Raw genomic sequence first — 24,900 nt, forward strand, 5'->3', positions numbered from 1 at the left:
TCACGCTGTTGCCAATCCTTTAGAATATAAAATCTAAAGGTTTATTCATAAAGAGAAAAAGGTAGAGATGAGAGCTAGAATTGGTTAAATGGAATCAATTACATAGAGTAATGACAAAGTTCTTAGTTCAGGCTTGTAACAGTGATGGAGTAAACTGCAGGTTCAAATCAAGTCTCTGGAGAACATCCCCCGCTGGGATGGGTCGCTAGTCCCTTGCGTAGAGCTTCATTTCCTAGCAAAATCCCTCCAGAGGTAAGAAGCAGGACTGAAAACAAGATGGAGATGAGGCATTAGCCTTATATAGGCTTTTCCAGGTGTAAGAACCTCTTTGTCCTTACTGTGGAACATTACAGCAAAATGGAGTCTAGAGTCACATGGGCAAGTCCCTGCATACTTTGCTCAGTTACAAGGCGTATCTGCCTTCTCTCCATGGGTCGATTGTGTAGCTGATGGTCCTTAATAGGCCATCAAGCGAACTTATCAGAGCTAACACCAACTTGTCTGCGGTGTCACCCAGAAGCAGAGCACAAATACAAAATACAGACAGTACAGAGCCAATACTTATAACTTCAACTACAAAATGATACAGACAGCATAATCATAACCACCTGTAGCAATAACGAAGCCAAGTCAGTCAGTCTGTTCCAGTGGAGCGCCCCAAGCGGGGGGTTTCCACGTCCTTTTATTATAATGGTTACATAAATCATTCTATTATGCGCATGTGCAACCCCAATCCAATTCCTCGCCCCCTCCCCTGATTGGTGCTCTATGCATTGCGTGTTCCAGTGGTACACACCTGGTCGGCGCTTAATCTGTGTGTCTCCTGACCGGATGTGGAGGGGGGGAACCACTTCAGCCGCTCTAAATTCAGGGGCGGTCTTCCTACCCCCTTAGTGCTTAAGAAGTGTAAAGTTCCTATATCCCCTCCTTTTCTGTTTTGTCGACCCGTGCCTGGTCCGCATGTTTCATGATTTTATATGCATACATGACGGCTTGGGGTGTAGGCAGGGGTTTGCACCAACAGGGTGTAAAACACATCCTAATTATATTAGGAATACACTGAGCAAAGCAACAAAAACCAGTCAAGCAGGCGATAACAATCAAAGCATATTGCAGAACAGTTCGGACCCATCCCATGGATGGCAGCCACGCCCAAAGGTCATCCCACCATGATGGGTTCCTGTCCTGCTGAATGTGTTGTGCCAATTCTTGGAGGTTATCTATGTGTGCTTGAATCCGTTTAGAATTGTCTGTTAGATTAAAACAACACATGCCATATACCTCTTCACAACCCACATGGCTGAATCCGGGCAGAGTGGGGTGGAACTACCGGCCCCTGCTTTCCTGTGTGGGACAGGGTTACCGTCAATGCAAACACACTGGGAATTCATTCCCATGGACCCTAGATATGCTGTTGCCCTCCTGAAATCTCTCACACCCTCCGGTGCCAAGGACTCTCCAATCCAAGGCATCTGACCCTCCAGGATTGTTTTGTTGCCCTCTCACCTGTGGTCTCTGAGGGTGGACACATCTGCACTGAGAGAGGAGAGTTTGTTTCTGAGGATCCACAGGGTCAGGGAAAAGAATGTTATATTTATCTGTGGGAAGAGTGGGAAATATTTCCTGTAAAACATCCCATCCGGGGCTGGTGACTGCAGCCAAGGCAGAGAATGATCCCAGGGGACCGAGCCAAACACTGCAGAACCAGGGAAGGCTAATTTCTGGTGGGAATTATCCCCTCTTCTGTAATATCCCCTGGCAGCTCTCAGTCCCTCCCCATGCATGGAGCTGACAGCACAACCAGGGCTGAGATGGATCAATGGGATCACAGAGGCCAGTTCCTGCTTAGAGTTCAATATGGAGCCTCTCCAGTGCAGTCAGGAGTTATTTTGGGTTTACACTGGTGTAACTGAGAGCAGGATCTGGCTCAGAGATTCCAGATCCTGCCTCTAGAATATTTCCTGCCACTTCTAGGCTGTAACAAATCCTCCCCCCTGCAACTTCTCCAGGGCATAGGGAGGAATATGTAGGGACATTTGTTTCCCCCCCTGAAAAAAACACTGCAGAGTGCAGCCCTCTCCCTTCCTCGTTCCTTGGGTCATTAACTCAACTAGACCAAACTCTTCTGTCTTCACTTGGCAAAACTTCTGCTGACGTCCCTGGGAGCTGGGCCCGAGTAACGGCTGTGGGCCTGGGGATACTGCACAGGGACTCATCCCAGGACTGACCACAGCAGATGAGCCAGGTGGGACCTAACTGGGTCTTTCCTTGTGTTTTATGGGCCACATTCCCCTCCCTACTTCACTGAAATCAATGAGGTCGCAGAGGTGAGAGGAGAATGGGGCCCTGTGGTTCTGTGAGGTACCCACCAGGATTATGGCACAGACTGGACCCAGGAAGCTCCAACGAAAGCCTCTGTCCAGGCTGAGCCAGCAGCTACAGGGAGGGAGGAAGAAGAAGGTGACTTTAATGGGATTACTGCCTTTTTTCAGCCCCAGGGGCAGAGAGGGGGTGTCACAGGGCAGCTGGATCACAAAAGCGAGATGAATCTCCGCCTGCCTGTGACATGGCCGACTCTCTTGCTGGTAGCAGGCAAATAGCCTTCCCCATGTACCTCAGCATCTCCTGCTTTCAGCCACCACTTCCTCTTCCACCTCCTCACATGACCCTTTCTGGTGGATGGGCGCAGTATTGATGGAGGGCCAGACATGCAGCGGATGGACATTGGTCCAGCTGCACTGAAGGAAGTGGAGCTGCCCTGATTTACACCAGCTGAGGATCTCACCTGGGGTGTCTAGAACATGCCACGCCCTGTTTTAGTGGAGTCGCTCACTTTAGAGAGGGGATGCTCAGGGATTTGCACACAGTAAGAAGGTGCATTTGTTTCCTACCCACCAGCCCCACAAACCCAGCCTGGGACCTGGGAATCAAGGTGGGATCTTTCTGGCTTGTTCTTCTGCATCATCAGTGGGGTGAGGAGTGTAGATGTCTGACAGGGGGGCAACTCAACTATAGCGCTGGGGCAGCTTAGTATCCCTGGGGATGGGAAGGGTCCCAGGGGGAAATTCAGCTCCCAGGCAGGGCGAGCTGGGAAATCTAGGTTCAAGTCAGACCTGGGGTGAGCCGGACAAGCACATGGAAGCCACATCCCAGCTCCCCTTCGGGATGGGCGCTGCACGTACTGTGTGGAAGTTCCGTAGCCACCAGGATTCACCGCTGCAGAAATAGCCACCACCAGGGCTGGGAATCCGTAGCCGAACGGGTACATGAATCTCTTCTTGAACCGGTTGGCGCTGGTGTAATTCACGACCTGCAGGTTCCAGACGGTGAGGAAGAGGTGCAGCCCCTCCAGGAACATCCAGCTGAAGCAGGCCAGGAAGAGGTAGTGTAGGAGGCCAGCAATGACAGCACACGCCACCTGGGGGAGACAGAGAGCCCAGGGACACTGCAAGGGGAAGGGAAATGCTGAGTATGGGGGAGACCTGCCGGGGTGGGGTGTCACACCGGGACTCTTGTTAGCACGGCTCTCCAGGTACAGCGCTCCGTGACCCAGAGACGGCAGGTTCCTCGGTCTATGGAGGGTCCTGCGGGTGCGCATTGCTGATGCAGGAAGGGAGCAGAGATTAGTGGTTAGAGCAGGACTCAGGGATCCAGGTTCTGTTCCCAGCCCTGCCACAGAGTCCCTGGCTGACCATGGGCAAGTCACGTAGGAGAGGAATCGAGGCACAGGGAGACTGTGACATAGGGATAGAACTGGCTGAACTCCAGGGGTTGGGGACACTCAGAGCACTGTGTCCAGTGTGAAGGGGCCTAACAGGGTGGAAACATCCCCCCAGGAACCCTCCCTGTGTCCGGCACAGCCCAGAAACCAGGGAGCACAAAGGGGTTCAAAGCCACACACCCCAGCCCTGCTGCGCGTGGAGGCACAGAGCAGGGGAGAATCAGGCCGTACCTGACTGCCGGGGTGGGTCACCTGCGTGAGGAAGAGCAGGTCGGCCAGGAAGAGGCAGAGGCAGAGCTGCAGGTGGAAGGAGGTGCTGACGTTGCGGATGGAGCGGCACAGGAGGAAGGTGAGGATGGCCAGGAAGAGGCACAGCAGGGAGAGGGTCAGTCCCACGTAGGTGATGATGGTCAGTGAGTAACTCTCCTGTAACACAGCAAAGGGAGAATCACCAGTGACCCCAGCCCAGCCCCCTCGGCTCCGACTCAGACTTTTCCCCAGCAAAGCCTCCAGTCGCTCCAGGGAGAGCTTTGCCCACGACTGAGTGCGGAGCTCAGGGTCCTGCCCTGTGACCCGAGTCTCACGGTGAGATACCGTCACTGCGGTGGGAGCCATTAGGACGGCGAAGCTGGAGAGATGGTCACAGCTGCAGGTGGTGTGAGTGCTGTTCGTGCGCACGGCGGTGCAGCCGTCCGGAGACCAGCTGCCACTCTCGGCCACCACTTTCCAGTAGACACAGAGAGCCTCTTCCTCCTCTTTTTTGGCCTGGAAACACAACAGGATCATCCTCATCCTCACGGGACCACAGAACGTCGTTTCTGTTATCACTGGGGCCATCCCGGTGACAGCGGAGAGAGAGCACAGATCCTGCTGCTCCAAAAGCCCAGGCCCTGCTATTGGAGCGAAAGGGAAATAAATCCTGCTAGCCGTTAGCACTATGAGGAATCTGGCACATGGCTGAGCAGTTCCGACAGTATCCAGCAGAGGGCAGTGCTGTGTGCACACATACACATAGACACCCTAACCACGTCATTACCGTATCAAAGTGTTTCATGCTGATTTCCTGAACCACAGGCTCTAGAGAAAGCGGCTTTCCAGTTATCCCAGCTCAGGGGTGAGCTAGGCGGAGCTGTTACCCTAGAGCACTTTGCACAGCCCTGTGTCGTGGTGCGACCCCCGGTAACCTCCTCCAGTAACACAGCCCCAGTGCATCAGGAATAAGGAGGCCTCCTCTTCTCAGGACCATCCGGAGCCAGAAAGGCAGCACGGTCCAAATGCCCAGCAGGAGATTGTGCCTTCTACATACCCCTCTGGAGCTCCAGATATGGAGCAAAGCGAGAGGCTCTTCCGTCACACACCTGTCTGTGGCGCAGGGTGAAGTTTGCGGGGCTGGAGAGGTGAACGTGGCTCCCGTCTCCGACGGCCCCACTCACCACCCTGGAGTTGAGGTGACTCTTCTCCAGCTTCCCACCAGCTGGTAGATTTCCCTCGCTGAGACGTCTCGCACTGATGATGGAGTCCAAAGTGGAGTAAGAAATAAAAGCAGCAGCCCCCAAACCTGCTGGGAGAGGAGAAAATCCCTCGTTAGGGAGCTGGGGACACAATGGCAAAGAATGAGCCGGCCGGGTGCTCAGGGGTCACAGTGAGTCTGTGGCAGCTCTGGGAATGGAACCCAGGATCCTGGGAATGGAACTGGACTGTGCCACCTCCTCCCTTGGAGCTGCCAGAAAAGTGTCCAGCTGGAAAATTTGAGCTGCAGGATGCAGAGATGAAGATACGGATTTTCTCAGCGAGACCAGGAGAGGGGCTGGCCAGGGATGAGCTTCCCCTGGTGCTGGAGGATTCGGGGCCCTGAATATGGCAGCTGAGGGTCCGTTACGCTAGTCCCCCACATCTCTGTTTGGGGGTCTAGCTAGACTAGGGCGTCCCTGCCCTTTCCATTCTCTGGGCCCATTTCATACCAGAGACCCTCTCATGAGCCGTCTCCCCTCTGCACCCCCAACTCCTCACTGCTGGGGGCTCAAGCTGTGGGACAGCCAGGAACGAAGGTGTCAGCTCCATGGCCACAGCCTGAGAACCACTGGCTCAGCCAGCAAGGAGCACTCCAGGGCTAGAGACAGAGGCCGGGGCCGGCCTGGGGATCCATGGGAAGGGAGGGAAGAAGGGGGGAAACCCAGACTGGGGTTCAGTGCCCAGGAACCGCTCTGTGCCGTGGTTTGGTCCCTGGGTGTCTCCATCCCCGAGATGGTACCTTGTGTAACTGCCCCGGTAACTGTAGCACAGTGCACAACCATCGTCTCCTCGTGAGCGCTCAACGTGAAGACCTCGCTGTGCTGGCTGCAGTTCCCCGTGATGAGCCGCGTCTGGATAGCTGCGGGGGTGGGGGTGAGGAATGACAGAGCCCCTCGCTGTGAAACCACTTCCCTGGGAATCTGTCCGTTCTGGGCCAGATCCACCCCCCTCCCACTCCGTTTGGAGCCGGGGGGCTTCAGGGCTCTTTTGCACTATGGGAGGTGGAAGTTTGATCCCCCCCCCCCCGAGTTCCACTGATCACCCCTCCACCTCCCCTCCCCCCATTCTGGCTGTGTCTCCCTGGGGATGCTGCATCCCCAGCAGAGGGAGTAGTGGGGGTGGGGGGAGGCGCCTGGCTCAGAGTGGCAGCCACTAGTGGTGAAATGCCAAATAATCACATTTAAACCCCTCTTGGGCATTACTGTTGCTCCTGGGGGCACTGGCGGGGCTGGGTTATATTTCCTGGTGCAGGGGAAATATGTTCTGTGTCTGTACTGAACACAGGCTCACATCACAATGGTATATAGGCTCTAACTTCCAGTGGATTTGGGGCACAGTGTGTAACCCCGTATCTCATGGCAGCCAGCAGGTGGCGCTGAGAGCCACAAGTCCCCCCTCACCCAGAGACTCTGTCGTCATGTCCTGTGTTGTCCTCTCCGGAGACCGGAGCGCAGTGGCCAGCGTGGCCCGTTCCACGCTCTGCAGCAGGACCGTCACAGCCGACCCCACCTCCTCCTTATCTCCACCATCCCAGAGGGAGGTGCTGTTCAGGAGAGCGTTGAAATGGAGAGTCACGTTCTGGGGACAGGAAAGAAAAAGCCCTGGGAGCGAGGAGTCCAGGGGTTCAGTTGCCACGTTCCCTGTGTTCCCAGGGGGCGTCGGGCATCACAGCCAGTGCTAGTTCAGGGGGCTGCAGTGCTCTCAGAGGGGGAGCCCTTTACAAGGGAGGTCCACTGAGGCTGACTCAGAGCCCCACTGGGACCTGAAGCTAACTGGGGTTAGAACCCTTTGTCCTTCCTTCTTCACTCCTGCTCCCCCATCCCTCCATTACAGATGCCAGGGAACAACATTGTCACAAGCCCACGGCTTCCTAGGCTGTCTCTATGCTGCATCAGGCAGCTGCTCAGAAATGTCTGGCAGGGCAGGGATAGAGCCCAGATCCTGCTGCCTGAAACACTCAGGTCACTGACGGATGAGCTGAGGGAGAATCCCCATTAACTGTTAGTAGTGAAGCACCTCTGATGAACAACCACAGCTCTGAACACTAGAGGACACATATGGGTGGACAAACACAAACTTGCACTCACACAAACACCACTAGAGGGTGCATCCCCCGCTCCCTACGGCAGTGGAGGGCACAGATCTTGTCTGAGTAGTATCTACATGTCTCCCTCCCCTCCATCGAGACACCAGGCTCTGGGGCACACACAGGGGCACTAGTCTGCAGGGCACATTCAAGGGGCGGAGCATCTCACCTCCAGTGATAACGTCACATTCCCGTCTCCGAACATGGACATCAAAATGTCTAACGTTGAATTAAAGAAAGAGCAAAAACTGCTGCTTCTGCTGCTCCGCTTTCCCTGCAGAGAGACCCAGGGCAGAGGGTGAGTTCTGCAGCTGCTGAAGGGCGACTGACATTGGTGTTTGCCTTGTGCAGGGGCCTGATCCTGACACCCCTCATTGAGTGAATAAAGCTTTTATATCAGACGTGTCCAGGACATGTACAATGGTGCTGTTGCCACAGCGAGAGGTTCATGGGGAGAAAAGGAACAGTTTCTAGTAACGGCTGGGATACATCAAGGCTTGTTCACGTTGGTGCTGGATGCACTGACAGAAAGCAGCCAGAGAGGAGTCCCCTGGCACCTGCCTTTTACAGATGTTGTAGTGCTTGTGGAGGAGAGGAAAGAGGAAGTGAAGGAAGATGCAGAGAGACATGCAGATGCATATTGGAAAGAAACGACATGAAAATCAGCAGAAGAAATCAGAGTACATGATCTGTAGTTTCAGTGCTCTCCTGCAGGGAGACAATGGGTGTGTAAGTCTGGGAACCAGCCACTAGCAAAGCTCCAGAAGTTTTAGAAGGTTCAATATCAATTTGCAAACACCTAGAAGATAATAAGGTGATAAGTAACAGTCAGCATGGATTTGTCAAGAATAAATCCTGTGAAATCAACCTGACAGCTTTCTTGGGCAGGGTAACAAGCCTTGTGGCTGGGGGGAAGCAGTAGATGTGCTATATCTTGACGTTAGTGAGGTTTTTGACACTGTCTCATGTGACATAAACAAACTAGGGAAATACAACCTATATGGAGCCACTCTAAGATAGGTGCATAACTAGTTGGAAAACCGTTCCCAGTGAGCAGTTATCAGTGGTTCACAGTCAAGCTGGAAGGGCGTATCCAGTGGGGTCCTGCAAGGATCAGTGCAGGGTCCAGTTCTGTTCAATATCTTCAGCAGTGATTTAGATAATGGCATACAGAAAACACTTATAAAGTTTGAGGATGTTACCAAGCTGGGAGGGCTTTGAAGGATCGGACTAAAATTCAAAATGATCTGGACAAACTGGAGAAATGGTCTGAAGTAAATAGGATGAAGTTCAAGACGGACAAATGCAAAGTTCTCCATTTAGGAAGGAACAATCAGTTGCACACATACCAAATGGGAACTGACTGCTTAGGAAGGAGCACTGCGGAAAGGGATCTGGGGGTCATAGTGGATCACAAGCTAAATAAGGCCTGGTCTACACTACAAGTTTATTTCGAATTTAGCAGCGTTAAACTGAATTAATGCTGTACCCGTCCACACAACGAAGCTCTTTATTTTGAGATAACAGGCTCTTAATATCGATATCTGTACTCCTCCCCGACGAGGGGAGTAGCGCTGAAATCGGTATTGCCATTTCGGATTAGGGTTAGTGTGGCCGCAATTCGACAGTATTGGCCTCTGGGCGGTATCCCACAGTGCACCATTGTGACCACTCTGGAGAGCAATCTGAACTCAGATGCACTGGCCAGGTAGACAGGAAAAGCCCCGTGAACTTTTGAATTTCATTTCCTGTTTGCCCAGCGTGGAGAGGTGATCAGCACAGGTAACCATGCAGTCTGAGAATTGAAAAACAGCTCCAGCATGGACTGCACGGGAGGTACTGGATCTGATCGCTGTATGGGGAGAGGATTCTGTGCTAGCAGAACTACGTTCCAAAAGACGAAATGCCAAAATGTTTGAAAAAATCTCAAAGGGCATGATGGAGAGAGGCCACAGTAGGGACTCACTACAGTGCCATGTGAAAGTTAAGGAGCTCAGACGAGCCTACCAGAAAACCAAAGAAGCAAATGGAAGGTCCGGGGCAGAGCCACAGACATGCCACTTCTACGCCGAGCTGCATGCAATTGTAGGGGGAGCCGCCGCCACTACCCCACCCCTGACCGTGGATTCCGAGGAGGGGGTAATCTCAGCCATGGCTGAGGATTCTGCAGATGGGGAAGGTGATGATGATGAGGAGGAGGACGAGCTTGCAGAGAGCACACAGCTCTCTGTTCTCCCCAACCACCAGGATCTTTTTCTCAGCCTGACTGAAGTAAAAGGCATTATCCCAGACCATGAAGCCATGGATCACAAGCTAAATAAGAGTCAACAGTGTAATGCTGTTGCAAAAAAACCCAAACCTCATTCTGGGATGTATTTGCATAGTAGTTCTCAAACTTTTCTACTGGTGACCCCTTTCATATAGGAAGCCTCTGAGTGCGACCTCCCTCATACATTAAAAACACTTTTTAAAAAATTTAACACCATTATAAATGCTGGAGGCAAAGCGGGGTTTGGGGTGGAGACTGACAGTTTGCGACCCGCCATGTAATACCCTCATGACCTCCTGAGAGGTAGCAACCTCCAGTTTGAGAACCCCTGTACTAATAGGGGTGTTGTAAGCAAGACACAAGAAGTAATTCTTCCGCTCTACTAGAGGGATGAGGAGGATCGAGTCCCAGCGATGAAAGAAACAAACACAGAATTGCCCTGATCTTGGATTGGGGTTTACAGGGGTCACCGTAATACCAACAGCAAAGGTTTTTGTCTGGGAATTTCTGTATTGGTGGTAAAAAACACAGGGCAAAATCCCCCACAAATGAATGATGGGGTCAAACGTACCTGCAGAGAGAAATTCCTGCACGTCTCTTTGATTCCCTCGAACTCAGGGCTGGAGTTAATGCTGGGGACTTGGAGCGATGGGAAGAGAGGAGCAGACGTTAGAGTTTTCACATCAGATTTTCATATCAACTCACTCCTCCCTGGGGGAAATTCCCCTTCTCTTCCCAGCCCTGACAGCTGCTCTCTCTGCACATGAAAGTCCTGCGCTGCCAATAGTTTAACATGTGGCTGCTACAAAACTCCCTCCCTTCCTGCCCGTCTCACTCTGTCTCTCTCTCCTCTCCATTTCGACTCTGCTTTGCCTGTCCCTCCTGCTCCCGTCTCTGAGGCTTTTTGCCGTGTTTCCATCTGCTCTGCAGAGAGACCTGCTGGGTACAGACACCTCCGCCCACTGGGGGGAACCCACCTTTCCACATGCCTTAGCCCCGCTGCACTGCCGACCAGGAGCTGCCCAAGGTAAGTGCCACCTGAGCCCCCTCTGGCACCCAAACTCCCTCCCAGAGCCTGTATCCCGCTCCCCCTCCTGCACCCCAACCCCTACCTGAGCCCTGAGCCCCCTCCCAGAGCCCCCCCCACACACTCCAACCCCATTCCCCAAGCTTGACCTGGAGCCTGCACCCCCTCCCACACCCCAACCCCCTGCCCCAGCCTGGGGAGAGTGAGTGAGGGTGGGAGAGAACGAGCGAGAGGGAGAGGGATGGAGTAGGCGGTGCAGGGACCTCGGAGAAGGGGCAGGGAAGGGTGTTTGGGTTCGTGTGATTAGACAGTTGGCAGCCCCAGGGAAGAGGCACCTGGCCCCTGGCAGCCCTGCTCACCCCTCCCCGGCCTGGCCCTGGTGTAATCCCGGCCTGGCCCTGGAACAGCCCCTGCTCCGCTCCCAGAGCCAGACCTGGGCTCGCTGGTGCCTGTGGCTCTGAGACAACCGGAAACACCCCAGTGGACGGACAGGCTGGGCTGGGGGAGGGGAGGGCCTGGAGGCTGAGCCCTCCCTGGCCAGGGCTGAGACCCAGAGGGACCCCGTCCATGGGGGGCAGGGGGCTGGTGCACCATCCCAGACCAGTTCCCAGCTCCCTGCCCCCTTGGGCAAGACCTCTGCCTGTGTAACCCCAGACCCTGCCCAGCCCCTCCCCCCAGGTGCCCCCTCCATGCCCCCCGTGGCAGGACCCACCTTGGCACAGGGTCGTGTTCCTGTTGGAGGGGACGTAGCCGGCCCGGCACTCACACCAGTAGCTCCCGATGGTGTTGATACACGTGGCCTTGGAGCCGCAGATATCTTGGGTCTTGTTGCACTCGTCGATGTCTGAGAGGGGAAAGCGGGGGAGGGGGTCACACACAGCACGGCTGGGGGCTCACTGGGGGCGAATGCATGGAGGCACCCCCCACCCATTGCAGGGGGCGTAGTCTGTCAGTCAGTCTGTCTGCTCCATCTACCCCCCCATTCTATTCTCCTTTCTTCCCTGCTATTTGCAGGGCCCCAATCCCTGCAGCACAACCCCTCCCCCACCCCCAGATCAGGGGCCCAACCTTTTCCAGACCAGGCCCCTGCGATCCCCTCCCTGCACCAGCCCTGGCAGAGCGGGGTTAAGGGGTGGGGGGCGCTCAGCCAGTTAAGCTGCAAAGGGGAAGTGACTCAGCTGCGTGCAGGGTGCTGGCTAGAAGGAAGCTTGCCTGGGAGGGGACAGGTGGAGCTTCTCTACAGCCCGAGGGCTGGGCCCAGTGGTGGGGGCCTGAGGCGAGGGGGGCTAGGAAGGCCCGAGGGGGGGCTAGGAGCCCCGGAGGAAGGGTTCTGCTATCAGGCATAGGAGAGAGGGATCTGATTTGAAAGGCTCCCCCAGAATGGGGATCACAGCGTGACCTGGCCAGACAGTTGAGACACGAGGCAGCCATGACTCCGGGAGCTTCAATGGTGGAAGAGAGGATTCTTCCATTGTAAGTGCAGGACTCTGCACTTGTCATTGTTGAAACTCATCAGATTTTTGGTCCAATCCTCTAATTTGTCTAGGTCCCCCTGTATCCTATCCCTTCCCTCCAGCGTATCTACCACTCCTCCCAGTTTAGTGTCATCCGCAAACTTGCTGAGAGTGCAGTCCACACCATCCTCCAGATCATTAATGAATGGAAGAGAAGAAAGGGGGCGCTGAACTGGAGCTAGTCGCCAGAAGGGGGCACCAAGCTCAGCGTTACAGACCCCAGCCCGATGGGTCCTCTCCCCGTTCGGGATACACCCAGCCCCGCCCCTCCCCTGGAGCACTAGGAGAAGAGTGGGTGGGCTGCGCCCAGGGGAGTGCAGGGGAATTGGGTGATGTCCCTTTAAACTAGAATCACGTGACTCCGGGAGGTGGGGCTTTAAGGCAACGCTACGCATTAGTAACACTGCAGAAAAGCCAGAAACATCATGCCTTTGCCATGACTGTTTCCAGCTCCCATTATACCTGTGCAGATCTTAGACGTATCCTTTTGAATCTTCCCAAATCCCTCTCTACATTTACACATGTAACTCCCTGGCATGTTGATGCAGTTCCCGTGGGGCTCACAGATTGTGGCATTTCGCTGGCACTCGTCAATGTCTGTAAGGGGAGAGAAAGCGCTGGGTCAGGCTGATCTAGGAGCTGGACCTTGGGCACTGGGATGATGCTGCTGGGGGATAATCCGGGCATCCGACATGCACCGTGCGCTGGGGAGACGGGGCTGGTTAGAGCCAGGAGTTCAGTGACTGGGTCAGTGAATGGGAGCAAGTGACTATTGTCCGGAATGAGCTGCTCCAGCTGGGAAGGGAAATGCAGCCCTGCCAGGACACGCGCCTGCTGCTTCCTAAAGCTCCCAAGCGGATCTGGCGATGCCCAGTGCCGCAATATTAGTGCGGACGGCAATGCCTGAATGAGCCGCCCGCCCCTGAAGGGGACAAGTGGGGAGCTGCTTTGGAGGAAGGGGGTAGAGACTAACATGAGGGCTGGTCTAATGCCTGGATATCAGTCAATGGGGTGACCTCCTCTGCAACCCACCAGCTGCCCTGGACACCCCCTTGCACACAGGCCAGTGCAGAACCAGAGGGGTTCAGAGACAGGCAATGAGAATGATCAGGGGCCTGGAAAAACCCTCTGCGGAGAGAGATTGAACAGACTGGGACTGTCACCTTAGAGTGAACGTAAGAGGGGACGTGTTAAGAGTCTATAAATGCCTGACGGGGATAGAGAAGGGAGATGGGGAGCTTCTGTTCTCCCCACCTCATAACACAAGAGCAAGGACCAGTCAGGGAAGTGAGAAGAGGGGAAATTCGGAACTGAGCCAAGGAAAGGCTGTTTGGTGCAATGTGCGATTAACCTGTGGAACTCCTCACCACAAGAGTCACTGAATTTAGGAAGTTTCAAGGAGCGACTGGACATTCCTATGGATGATGAGAACAGCCAGAGGGATCATAGTTAAAGGGCACAAACGTTTGGGAAGAGAGAGAAAACCTCCTGCTTTGGGGCTTCAGCCCAGCTGAGTGTTAGAGACCAGGAAGTGAGGGCAGATTATCCCCCAGCTGCCACTACAGGGCTCTTCCACCATCCTCTGCAGCATCTGGTTTTGGCTCATTGGAGCCGGGATACCAGGCTAGATGGGCCTCAGCTCTGATCCCGTCTGTACTGTGCAGGTGCCAGCATTACTTGTGTCTCAGCCTAACTGGCAGCACGGTTTTGCCTCTTCAGAGGCTGAGCTGCTCCCGGGGCACTGAACCCTGTCAGAACCTACCGGCTGCATCCTGCCAAGTGCTGCCTCCTCCGCCCCTCGACCCTGCGACACTCGCGGGTTCTCCTGACAGCACCAAGGCGGCTCCACGTTTCCAGAACCTGCTTTATTCCGGAACCGACGTGTAACCCTTCTGCCCCTCTGAGTTGGCAGCAACAAGGGCCGGGTTCAGTATCCAGGGGTTCCGTTTCAATAACACAATGCAAAACCAGCTCGAGCCCCCACCCAGTGACCTGGGACAATTACCTACCACCCCCCCGGGCGCCTCTAGGAGGCAATACTTCCCCACTCGCAAGCACAGAGTCCGAGTGTAGCAAAATCCTTTTAATAAAGGAGGGAAACAATGCGGCATCACGTTGAAGAGATACCACAAACAGGATTATACACAAACCATAAGCAAAAAACCCACCTCCAAGTACATTTGGCACTGTCCTTTCCCCCTTAGGGTCTTAAGTCCAATCACCCCAAAGTCCAACAACCCAAGAGTCTCTGTCTCTGGCCAGTGCCACCCCAGAGTTCAAAAGTTTATCTGCAGAGTTTTACCCCCCCCAGCCTGGGTGGAAATGGGGGGGGGGGCACACACAGGGTGTTAAGGGACACCTTACGTGGGCCAGGGCCGACTGCCCCGCTTCTCCGTGGAGTTCTGCTGCAGCCTTCACCACGACTGGCTCCACTCCACCAGCTGTGCCGCTCCTCCAGCCAACCTGTGAACCGCATCAGCCGTCCCCGCGAACTGCTCCACACTGCTCACTGTTCCACGGGCTGCGCCAACGTGCTGCAGACTGCTCCGCTCTGCCAGCTGCTTAGCGATCGATCTTCAGGCTCCCCCACTCAGTGATCTCAGCTCAGTAAGCTTAGCTCTTTTAGTGATTTCAGCTCTTAGTGGTTTCAACTTGAGCCCCAGTGCCACCTTGGCTCAACATGAATTCAGGTCAGCAGTCTCCAGATGGACTCCTAAAAGATTCAAAATTAGCTCTGCTCTTTAATAGTGGAGAGAGGAGGATGTGCAATTGGTGTTCCAGGCCCTCAAAAGGGGCCCATACCATCAGGTACACACACCAGTCCCCAGCCTCTCTCCCTTCACTGGGTTTTGGAACACATGTCCCTTGTCTAGCAAGTACTATTTAATGTAGGTTGAGTCATTTCTGTCATAAAGCAGTCTCATAGTTCCTCATTCACATAATTAAGGTGACAGCACTTTTTTCTCCTTCCTGCCCCAATAACAAAGAAATTGGGGATTCCACTGTGTGAAAATAACCATCCCATGCTGCTGTGTGTTATGCTAAGTGGAGTGGGTTTACCAATGTAAATGCACATTCCTAAAATTCCTTTGCCCACTCCTCATAATGTACCACCAGATGTCAGGGTAGATCTCATCCTGACTCTGCTTACAGACGTACAATCGGGTTCCGTCCCCGAAGGCTTCCAAGAGCCCATGCGGGATGGGAACAGAGCTTCCAGCGTTCTTATCCATCCCGTCCTGGTGCCATTGGGATGTTTATAGCGGGTAGCGCCCCAGCCGGGGCCCCGTGGTGCCAGGTGCTGTACACACATCCAGCCACAGCACAGCCGCTGCTCCAAAGCACTTTCCCCAGCTCGGACGCTCTGTCTGCTGGAGAAGGGGGGCCATGCGCTGGGTTCTCGGTTGTGCGGCCAGAGCTCTCCCCTCCCTTGGGCTCACGGGTGTCCCGCGGCTTCCAAACTCACTCGGAGTTGCAGGGAGCTCTGAGATTGGGTGTTCCCCGCTGTTACACGGGGAAATTGAGGGTAACAGCTCCTGTGGAATCGCTCACCGTCCGGACACTCTGCTCTGGAATAATCAGTGCGCTTCCAAAGAGAACAGCGATCGCCATCAATCCCCCCGGGGACAAGCCCTAGGGATTCTCCACACGGCTCCCGATACCAGCTATCCTTGTACAATCCCCGGGGCACTGGCTGAGATACCTGCAGTGCTGATTTCTTCTTGTGCCTAGACCCGCCCCGGGGCACTGGCTGGGGTGATCCCACGTGACCTGGGGCTGGCGCAGGAACGGCTGGGCGAGGTCTCTGCCAGGGAAGCGTTTGAACCAATGGGCTCCTGAGTTCTCCCAGTGCTACGGCCTGGTGCTCTGCGCCCCCCCAAACGGGGGTGTAACGGGCGGTTTCCATGGGAACGGCCGGCTGGGACTTGACACAAGCTCTAACTACCGGCTGAACGTCGCAAACAAGGGCCTGGAACGCCCCAGCCCCTTCTCCGGTCAGGCCGCCCTGGCTGCCTATGGGGGCATAATGGCCCCCTTGGGAAACACCCTCCCACCCAGGGGGCTCCCTGTCAGTGTGGGGCTGGAAAAGGCTCTGCTCCCAGCCCTGAGGGAGGGGGCAGATTGGGGGCGTGGCCAGGGTGCCCTGCACTGGGGCTATTCCCTGCTCCCCAGGCCCATAGGGGGCAGAGCGCACTGTGCTGTACGTGGACCATACACGAGGCCCCTTCCCAGGCTCAGCGGCACTAGCAGCCTGAATTCTGTGGGCTGGCAGCAGCGAGGGCTCCACCCGCCTTCTCAGAGCCTCCCTGCAAACTTAGGGGTTTAGTCCCAATGCAAACACTGAGGTAGGGGAGATCCTGCCCCCACATGCTGGGGCAGAGGTTGAGGGTCACGGCTGATCACAGCCCTGGTGAGTGGATCAGGTGTCTTTGCTGAAGTCCTTAGCAGCCTCTCGCACAGCACCAGCCCTGGAATGAGCTCAGGAGTGTGTCTATGGAGGGGAGACAGAGATTGGAGGACAGAGCAGGGTGCGGTGGGAGCCAGGGGAGAGCTCACCCTGGCAGCTGTTCTCACTCGCGTGTGTGAACTTGGCTTTCCCAGAGCTGGGCTCGTAGCCATCGATGCAGCTGCAGTAGTAACTCCCAGGCATGTTGGTGTAGTGTGCGCTGCATCCGCAGTCTGGCAGGCTCGGCTCCACACACTCGTTAATATCTGTAACGCAAGAGGGGACGCTCTGTACAGTCCTGGCAGGGAGAAGTTCCCCGTATCACCCTCCCTCCAGCCCCCCGCACTGAGCTGGGTGAGGGAACCCAGGTGACCGGGGTCCTGATTGGTTAGTGATTAAGGGCCTGATTCTCAGTTACCCATTTCTGCTGCTAGAATGTCAGAAACAGCCCCCCCGCCCCCGAGCCTCCTGTCACAGGTACGGGGGGTTCGGCCCCACAAACACCCAGATCCCCCATGTAAGGGGAGAGTGAGGAGACATCCCCCTGGGGTTCCAGGCTCCCTGTGTGTGTGTGACAAACTGCCTCACCTCTGTCCCCTGCTCCTTAAATCCCTGTGAGTGGGGGGAGGGAAAGGGGGAGTACAGCCAGGGCTGCCCCATTCTGCTCCCATTAGGACCCAGGCTGGGATTCAGACGGGTCAGTGTGATGGGCCCCCCCACCCTGTGCCCCATTCACAGAGCCCAACACTCCTGGCTCCTGCTGCTCACTCTGGAGGCCCCGGTTCGATCCCCAGCCGGGCTGAGTACCCCCAACAGGCCCTGGAGTCAGTGGAGTCGGCTGCTCTGGCCCTTAATGCCCTGCTCTGTCCCAGCCCCGCCCGGACAACGTGGGAGCCCTGTTACCATCACAGGTCTCCATTGTGTCGATGAAGAAGCGATTCCCATGTGGCTGGTATCCATCCAGGCAGGTGCAGTGGATGCTGTTCACACACTTGGCGTCTGCTGGGCACAGCATATGGCTGTTGCAGTCCCCAGTTGCAGGGGCGGGAACAGCTGGGCAGGGTCAGCCAGTGCAGAGCGGCTCCCCCGCCCACACACAGGGGGATCGACTCCTTTCACACGCCCCATTCGCTGATTTTCATCCCTGGGCGCCTGGCAAACAGCTCCGACTCCATCCACCACCTGCCACACGCTGCCCTCGGCTGCACAGGAGGCCTTGGCTCCCCGAGGTGCCCCCGGCACAGACAGGCAGAGCCGCCGGAGCTGGGCGTCGCTTCAAGTGAAACTTTTTTGATCTCACCCGATTTTCTTCCTTTCATCATTACTCTCATTAACGTCAATTTCAAACTGAAACCTCGCTTCAAACTGGAAAATGGGATTTTTTAGTTTTGAAAATTATTCCATCCCTCCTCCCCCCACGCATTTTTTTCCCTGAGTAAAACCAAACATTCCCTGAACCAAATCGGCCTGCCCGGCTCTGCTCTGGATTGACTGAAAGTGGAATTGGGCGCAGGGCTAGATTGGATACTGAGCTGCCTTCCATGACCCAGACTGTGACCTGCCTACGGGAGCTCCTGGATCCATTAGCTGCCTGGTGTTTGGGGCTCCGCTGGGATCCGTCCCTCTGACCAGCCTGAGGGGAAGGATCCCAGCGCAGCTCAGCCGGCTGCAGGGCTTGGGGTGGGAGCAGACGGAGCAGGGTGGGTGCAGCACTGGGGGACCCCAGATGGTCAATGGGAATTTGCCCAAATCCCATCTTGGGATTCACAGCAGAGCTGGACTCGGGGCGCAGAGTCCTGATCCCAAACACTCCCCAGTTGGGCACATGGGTCCCAGGTTTCAGTTCAGCCTGATTTTGGGGGGGGCACAAACAAAAGCCACTTCTAACGTCTGCGCCATCAGGGGCTACAAAGGTTACCCGCCCCTCACTCCAGCCCCCAATGTAGAGCCCTGGGCCCCAGGGTCTATTCTCTGCTGGCCACGGGGCTGGGAAGGGAAGGGGAGGGCTGCACAGGGGCCTTCTCCTCTTCCCTGCACGCACCCACCGTGCTCTGTAAACCCACCCCAAGACGCCCACGCCAAGGTGCTGTTCCCGGCTCCCCAGACCCCTGACTCTGCTCTCCTCCCACAAGGGAAAGGGGCCGGAGGGGGCGGAGGCCGGAGACCCCGGGCAGCCAGGAGCGCTGGGGAAGGTTAGCCAGGAGGAGTTGGCCTTACCTTGCATGCCATGATTCTGGGCCACGGTGCCCCACAGGCACAGGGCGATGCAGAGCCCTGGAAGGCAGAGACAGGGTGAGGCCCCTGGGCAGATGGTAACCGCCACGCAGCTGCACACACCCCCAGCCGCCCCAGTCCTGCCAATCCTGGGCCAATGGCCAGTCAGGGCCACGTCGATGGTGGAATTAAAAATGCAGAAACCTGGTGCTCTGGGAAATCAGCCCCAGCTGGGATCCCTGGTCATATTTTTAACTGGTTCCAGTTGGGAACTGGGATTTTGGCCATGGCACCTGGGTCTTTTATTGTGTGTATGAGCAACAAAGACCAGGAGCCCCCATTGTCAGGGCTGGATTTATACTTAGGGCGCCCCTAGGCACGGGGGCTCAGTGGTCTCCTCCCCACCCCCGCCTTGGAGCTCTGGGGGCCCTGCAGCCTGGAGGCAGCCAGGAGCTGAGGGGTTCCCCTGCTGCTAAGTTCTTCACCACCACAGGCGGCGGGGGAACCCCACCACTTTTAACTTTTAGGTGCCCTGCCGCCCAGTGCGCCTCCGCCAAGCACCCCCACCCCCTCTGCCCAGAGCTGCCCCATGAACTCCCCCAGAGACCTGCTCTCCCAAGCCCTGCCCCCGGCCCACACTCACTGGCCCCCCGGGAGGTGACACTGTCTGCTGGGCAGAGGGAGGAGCGCTCCAGCAGCAGGGGTGTGTGGGATCGTCTCCCCCTCAGCCGGCCCTGCCCCCTGCTGGGGCCCAGGAGCGGCAAAATTTGAATTTTTAGGTGCCTCATAGAACGTCGGCGTCCCTAGGCACGTGCCTTCTGTGCCTAATTGGAAAACCAGCCCTGCCCATTGTGCCGGGATGTGCCCAGAGCCCACCAGCTCTTCCCCAAAGGTGGGTGAAAGGGCTTGAGCGTACCCCACAGGGAGGAATTCCCAAGTGCTCCTTCCTGAGTTCAAAGGGGGGTTTTTGCATTTGGGTGGTGGCAGCGTTTACCAAGCCAAGGTCAGAGAAAAGCTGTAACCTTGAGGGTGTAATACAAGCCTGGAGTGGCAAATATTAATTTTTAAAATCCTTGCGAGCCCCGACTTCCTGCACTCGAGGTGCCAGAGTGGGGACTCAGCCTGACACCATCTTTGACCTCTCCATGCTCTGGTCTCATACTGAGCCTAAGACCGCAGGTACGCACTCAGGGTGGCCAGTTCCTCCTGCCTCCGCGGTGACACTTCTATTTCTAGCAGAGGAGAGCTAGCGTGACTGCCTTCAGCTGGAACATTCACCTTCCAGCCCCAGTGCAGACAGACCTGTGGGCCCCCCAGACTCTCCTAGCCCCACCCGAGTTCATCCCATGGACTTTGTTCAACTCACCCAATGAATACACATCACCTCGGGTTCCCATGGTGGCTCAGACGCTGTCAGGGCAGGTCAAGATCTGAGGATTCTGAGCTTTGCAGACTCCTTATCTTTGAGAAATTAGACAGGAAGCCAAGTCAACTGATGTCCTGTTGCATTATATTGTATCAACCCACAGCACTGCACTGTGCACACAGGAAAGCACTGTCTTCTCAGCACACCCTGCTCTCCTTCCTTCTACCCTACCACTGCTCCCCGACCCATAAGCATTTACTTTCCTGAGTACCTATGGGGAAAACTGACCACAGTGCAGAGGACTTAGCACCACTTCACAGAATCACAGAAATGGGGACTTGAAGGGACTTCAGGAGGTCAAACTGTCCATCCCCATGTGCTGAGGCAGGACCAAGTGCACCTAGACCATCCCTGGCAGGTGCTTGTCCAACCTGTTCTTAAACCCCCCAATAACAGTGTGATGGTGCGGTTCTGGCGGGACCCAACTGAGAGTGCCAAATCAGGACCAATTGCTTAAACTGGGCAGTCACAGCCCTAGGCTGGGGTTTTTCCACCTCTAAGGCAAACCAAACCAGCCAGACAAAAAGGACTTTGGTCTCACCCCATTGGCTAACCACAAGTCACACAAGCAATTTCCTTAGACACTCCAGTCTCCCAGCATCACCACCAGTGCACTCGTCCTGGGGATGAATGGTTATGAAAACCAACACCCCAATAAAAGAAAAAGGTTCTCTCGATCCCAAAGGACCAAGCCCCAGACCCAGGTCAATATACACATCAGATCTTACCCACAAATCACGCTGTTGCCAATCCTTTAGAATCTAAAATCTAAAGGTTTATTTACAAAGGGAAAAAGGTAGAGATGAGAGGTAGAATTGGTTAAATGGAATCAATTACATACAGTAATGGCAAAGTTCTTAGTTTAGGCTTGCAGCAGTGATGGAGTAAACTGCAGGTTCAAATTAAGTCTCTGGAATACATCCCCTGCTGGGATGGGTCCTCAGTCCCTTGTGTAGAGCTTCAGTTTGTAGCAAAGTCTCTCCAGAGGTCAGAAGCAGGATTGAAGACAAGATGGAGATGATGCATCAGCCTTATATAGACTTTTCCAGGTGTAAGAATCTCTTTGTCCTCACTGTGGAAAATTACAGCAAAATGGAGTCTGCAGTCACATGGACAAGTCTCTGCATACCTTGCTGAGTCACAAGGCGTGTCTGCCTTCTCTCCATGGGTCAATTGTGTAGCTGATGGTCCTTAATGGGCCATCAAGCCAGCTAGGCAGGGCTAACACCAGCTTGTCTGGGATATTTCCCAGAAGCAGAGCATAATACAAAATACAGACAGTACAGAGCCAATACTTATAACTTCAACTACAAAATGATACACAGACATACAGACAGCATAATCATAACCAGCAACCCAGAACCTGGTCTTAGACACCTTATATGACCCCCTTCACTTAAGATTTGGTGCCACTACAGGACCTTGGTTGCAACACATGTTCTATATGGTCCCAATTTATATCAATAACGTCACAAACAGGGGTTCCACAGCCTCCCTAGGTCACCTGTTCCTGTGCTGAAACATCCTTAGAAAGATTTTCCTAATATCTAACCTAAATCTCCCTTGCTGCTCACTAAGGCAATTCCTTCTTGTCCTACCCTTGGTGGACGAGGGCACCAATTGATCACAGTCCTCTTTATAAAAACCTTTTGCATATTTGCAGATTGTTATCATGTTCTCCCTCAGCTGTCTTGTCTCTGGACAAAACATGCCCAATTCTTTCAACCTTTCCTCACAGGTCATGTTTTCTAAACCTCTGATCATTTCTGTTGCTCTCCTCTGGACTCTGTACAATTTGTCCTCATCTTTCTTGAAGTGCAGCACCCAAACCTGGACACAGTTCTCCCACACTGAGTAGAGGAGAACAGTCACCTGACATTTGCCTTTTTTCAATAGCATCACACTGCAGACTCACATTTCATTTGTGGTCCACCAGAAAACTTATACCCTTTTCTGCAGTGTGGCTGCCGAGCCAGTGAGTCCCCATCCCTCCCCTGCAAGTAATGACTTCCAATTAGTTTTGCACCCTCCTTGTGGTAGTTTCATCTAGTTCACATTTCCTTAGTTTGAGTAGGAAAATGTCATGTGGGACTGTGTTGAAAGATTGACTAAATTCAAGATACATCATGTCAACCTCTTCCCCCACAATCCACTAGACATGGTACCCAATCAAAGAAGGATATAATGTTTGTTTGTCAAGACTTGATCTCAGGGCCGGCTCTAGGTTTTTTTCCACCCCAAGCAAAAGAAATTTTGGCTGCTCCCCATCCCAGCCCTGGGCTCCCCCCCAACACCCCCTGCCACCCCAGTGCTGGGCTTCCCCTGTTCCCCCTATACCAGTGCCCTCCCCCCACCCCTCTGCTGCCCCAGCCCTGGGCTCCCCCATTCCTCCCCACCAGTGCCCCCCCACCTCCTGCCGCCCCAACCCTGGGCTCTCCTCTCCCCCCACCTGTATCCTCCTTTTGCCGCAGCCCTGGGTCACTGGTAACTGGGCCTGGAATGGTGGGTCCCAAGGTGGGTCATTCAGCAGGAATTTTGGATGTGCACAAAACACAGACAGGACTGGTTCCCCTATGGTTACAGAGCTGCAGTAAAGTGGAACAATTTTCAGCTTGTGTGATTGGAGGATATCTGGATGCATATTATAAGACCGCCCTACACAAATGAGGAAAAGTTGAGGTGCCTTTATTATTCTTTTGTTCCACTCTTTCTTTCTATGGGGAATTTGCCAATGCAATATCACTGTCTTCCTTTTAAACAAACAAACAAACAAACAAACAAACAAACAAACAAAAGGCAATGGCTGTTGAAAATAGCAATTTCAGTCCTCATAACCACTGGGAAGCATTTCTTGCTCAATTTTATCCTAGTTTTTCTACAGCAAGTTACAGTGGATCAGTATATTTGATCTGGGAGAAATGAAGTAACAGCTGCCCAAATTGAGCCTAAGCACTCCTGAATTCTGAGGTGTTCAAATCTGGAAGGCAGGTGCCGGATGTGTGGGGGGGTGGGGCTGTGGGCTCCGCAGGGGGGCACGGCAGCATGTATGCAGCAGTGTGTCTGGCGCTGCGCGGAGCCAGACACGCTCGTCTGAGTGGCACGGTAAGGGGGCTAGGAGGTTGGAGAAGGGGTAGGCGTTCTGGGGGGGGCAGTCAAGGGACAGGGAGCAAGGGGGGGTTGGATGGGGCAGAGGTTCGGGGGGGTAGTCAGGGGTCAGGCAGCGGTTGGATAGGCATGGGAGTCCCAGGGGTTCATAGCAAGGGCAAACTTCAAAAAAGGAGCTCTAAGGGAAGTGTAGGGGGTGGGCTCCTGGTGGGATATTGGGGAGGGGTCTCAGGAGGAGGCAGTTGGGGACAAGGAGAAGGGAGGTTTAGGTAGGGGCTGGAGTCCCAAGGGGCAGTTAAGGGCAGGGGGGGTGATCAGGGGACAAGGAGCAGCCGTGCTTAGATAGGGGGTGGGGTCCTGGGGGGCAGTTAGGGGCAGGGGTCCCAGGAGGGGGTGATCAGGGGACAGGGAGCGGGGGGGGAGTTGGATGGGTTGGGGTTTCTGTGGGGGGCAGTCGGAGGGAGTGGATGGTGGCAGGGTGGGGCTACCCTCCCTCCCCGTGGAGTGTCCTGTTTTTTGAATGTTAAAGTATGGTCTCCCTACCACTCACAGCAGGCTGCCGCATGAGGTCCCCCTCCTTCCTTTCCAGTTGGTAGTGGTGAAGGGAATGCTGGGAAATGTAGTTCTTTCCCTGCTCCAGGGCTGGCTCTATAGGCAGGGAGCTAACTAAGGAACTACAGCTCCCAGATCCCCCTGTTGGTTCTCAGCTTCCCTGCTGCTTCTGCAAATGGGCTGCCCCAAGCAGGTGCTTGCTTTGCTGGTGCTTAGAGCCACCCCTGCTTGTTCTTGACAATCCATGTTGGTTCTTACTTCTCACCTATTATCCTCTAGCTTTTAATACATTGGTAGATTAATCATTTTTCCAATATCTTTCTGGGTATTTAAGATTGGTTCTCTGGTCTACACTTCCCTTAGAGCTCCTTTTTTTGAAGTTTGCCCTTGCTATGAACCTCACCCATCCTCCAGGAGTTCTGGAAGACAATCACTAATTCAGAGATTGCTTCAGCTAGTTTCTTAAGTACTCTAGGGTGAATTTCATCAGGCCCTGCCAAATTGCATAGATCTAACTTATCTAAATATTCTTTATCTGTTAACTTATCTGTTATTTCCCTATTCAGGACAGTTTCCTTCCCTCTTATTGAAATTAACTGGTGTGAAGGATCTGGACACAACTAACCCTTTTAATCCTGCATTCAGTAACACTAAAGAGGTGCCCATACTGAGTAGCTGGTTGCTGACATCATGGTCAGAGATATCAGTGTCCTGGGTTGTTATTGAGTCTTGCTGCAAGCAGTCATCTAAGGTGGTGCAGCTGTAATGCCAAAGTCACATTCTGAGCTGTGGCTCTTCTTAACAGAAACAAACAGGAGAACAGATCTTCATCCAGCTCACAGTGCGGCTCCCTAGGAGTGAGATGGTGCTGTCCAAGTCTCAGCTGTGATTGTAGCTCTTGTCTGCAGCTGTCGTCTTGGAGACGCAGACAGAACATCAGTCCTGTTCCAGGTGGTGCTGTAGTAAGAAGATGGAAGAGCCGGCTAATGACTATCCGTGCTTGACGGTGTCACTCACAAAAGCTCAT

The 24,900-nt window shown here is 54.5% G+C and overlaps 1 protein-coding gene across 1 annotated transcript; it reads right to left on the minus strand.

The window, feature by feature from the left end:
* Positions 1-1,092: 1,092 nt before the first annotated feature.
* On the minus strand, positions 1,093-20,187 carry LOC120371019 (adhesion G protein-coupled receptor E3-like). Its single transcript, XM_039486461.1, has 15 exons — positions 20,157-20,187; positions 18,794-18,850; positions 17,480-17,629; positions 16,687-16,842; positions 11,328-11,459; positions 10,160-10,227; positions 7,489-7,593; positions 6,634-6,811; positions 5,973-6,092; positions 5,080-5,279; positions 4,316-4,486; positions 3,953-4,147; positions 3,183-3,418; positions 2,370-2,436; positions 1,093-1,598 (listed from the first exon to the last, which is right to left on the minus strand). The coding sequence occupies exons 1-15, from the start codon at positions 20,185-20,187 to the stop codon at positions 1,503-1,505; spliced, it is 1,962 nt and encodes a 653-aa protein (XP_039342395.1). The 3' UTR covers positions 1,093-1,502.
* Positions 20,188-24,900: the final 4,713 nt, after the last annotated feature.

The sequence above is a fragment of the Mauremys reevesii genome, linkage group 8, assembly GCF_016161935.1.
Source record: "Mauremys reevesii isolate NIE-2019 linkage group 8, ASM1616193v1, whole genome shotgun sequence".
Lineage (NCBI taxonomy): Eukaryota > Metazoa > Chordata > Testudines > Geoemydidae > Mauremys > Mauremys reevesii.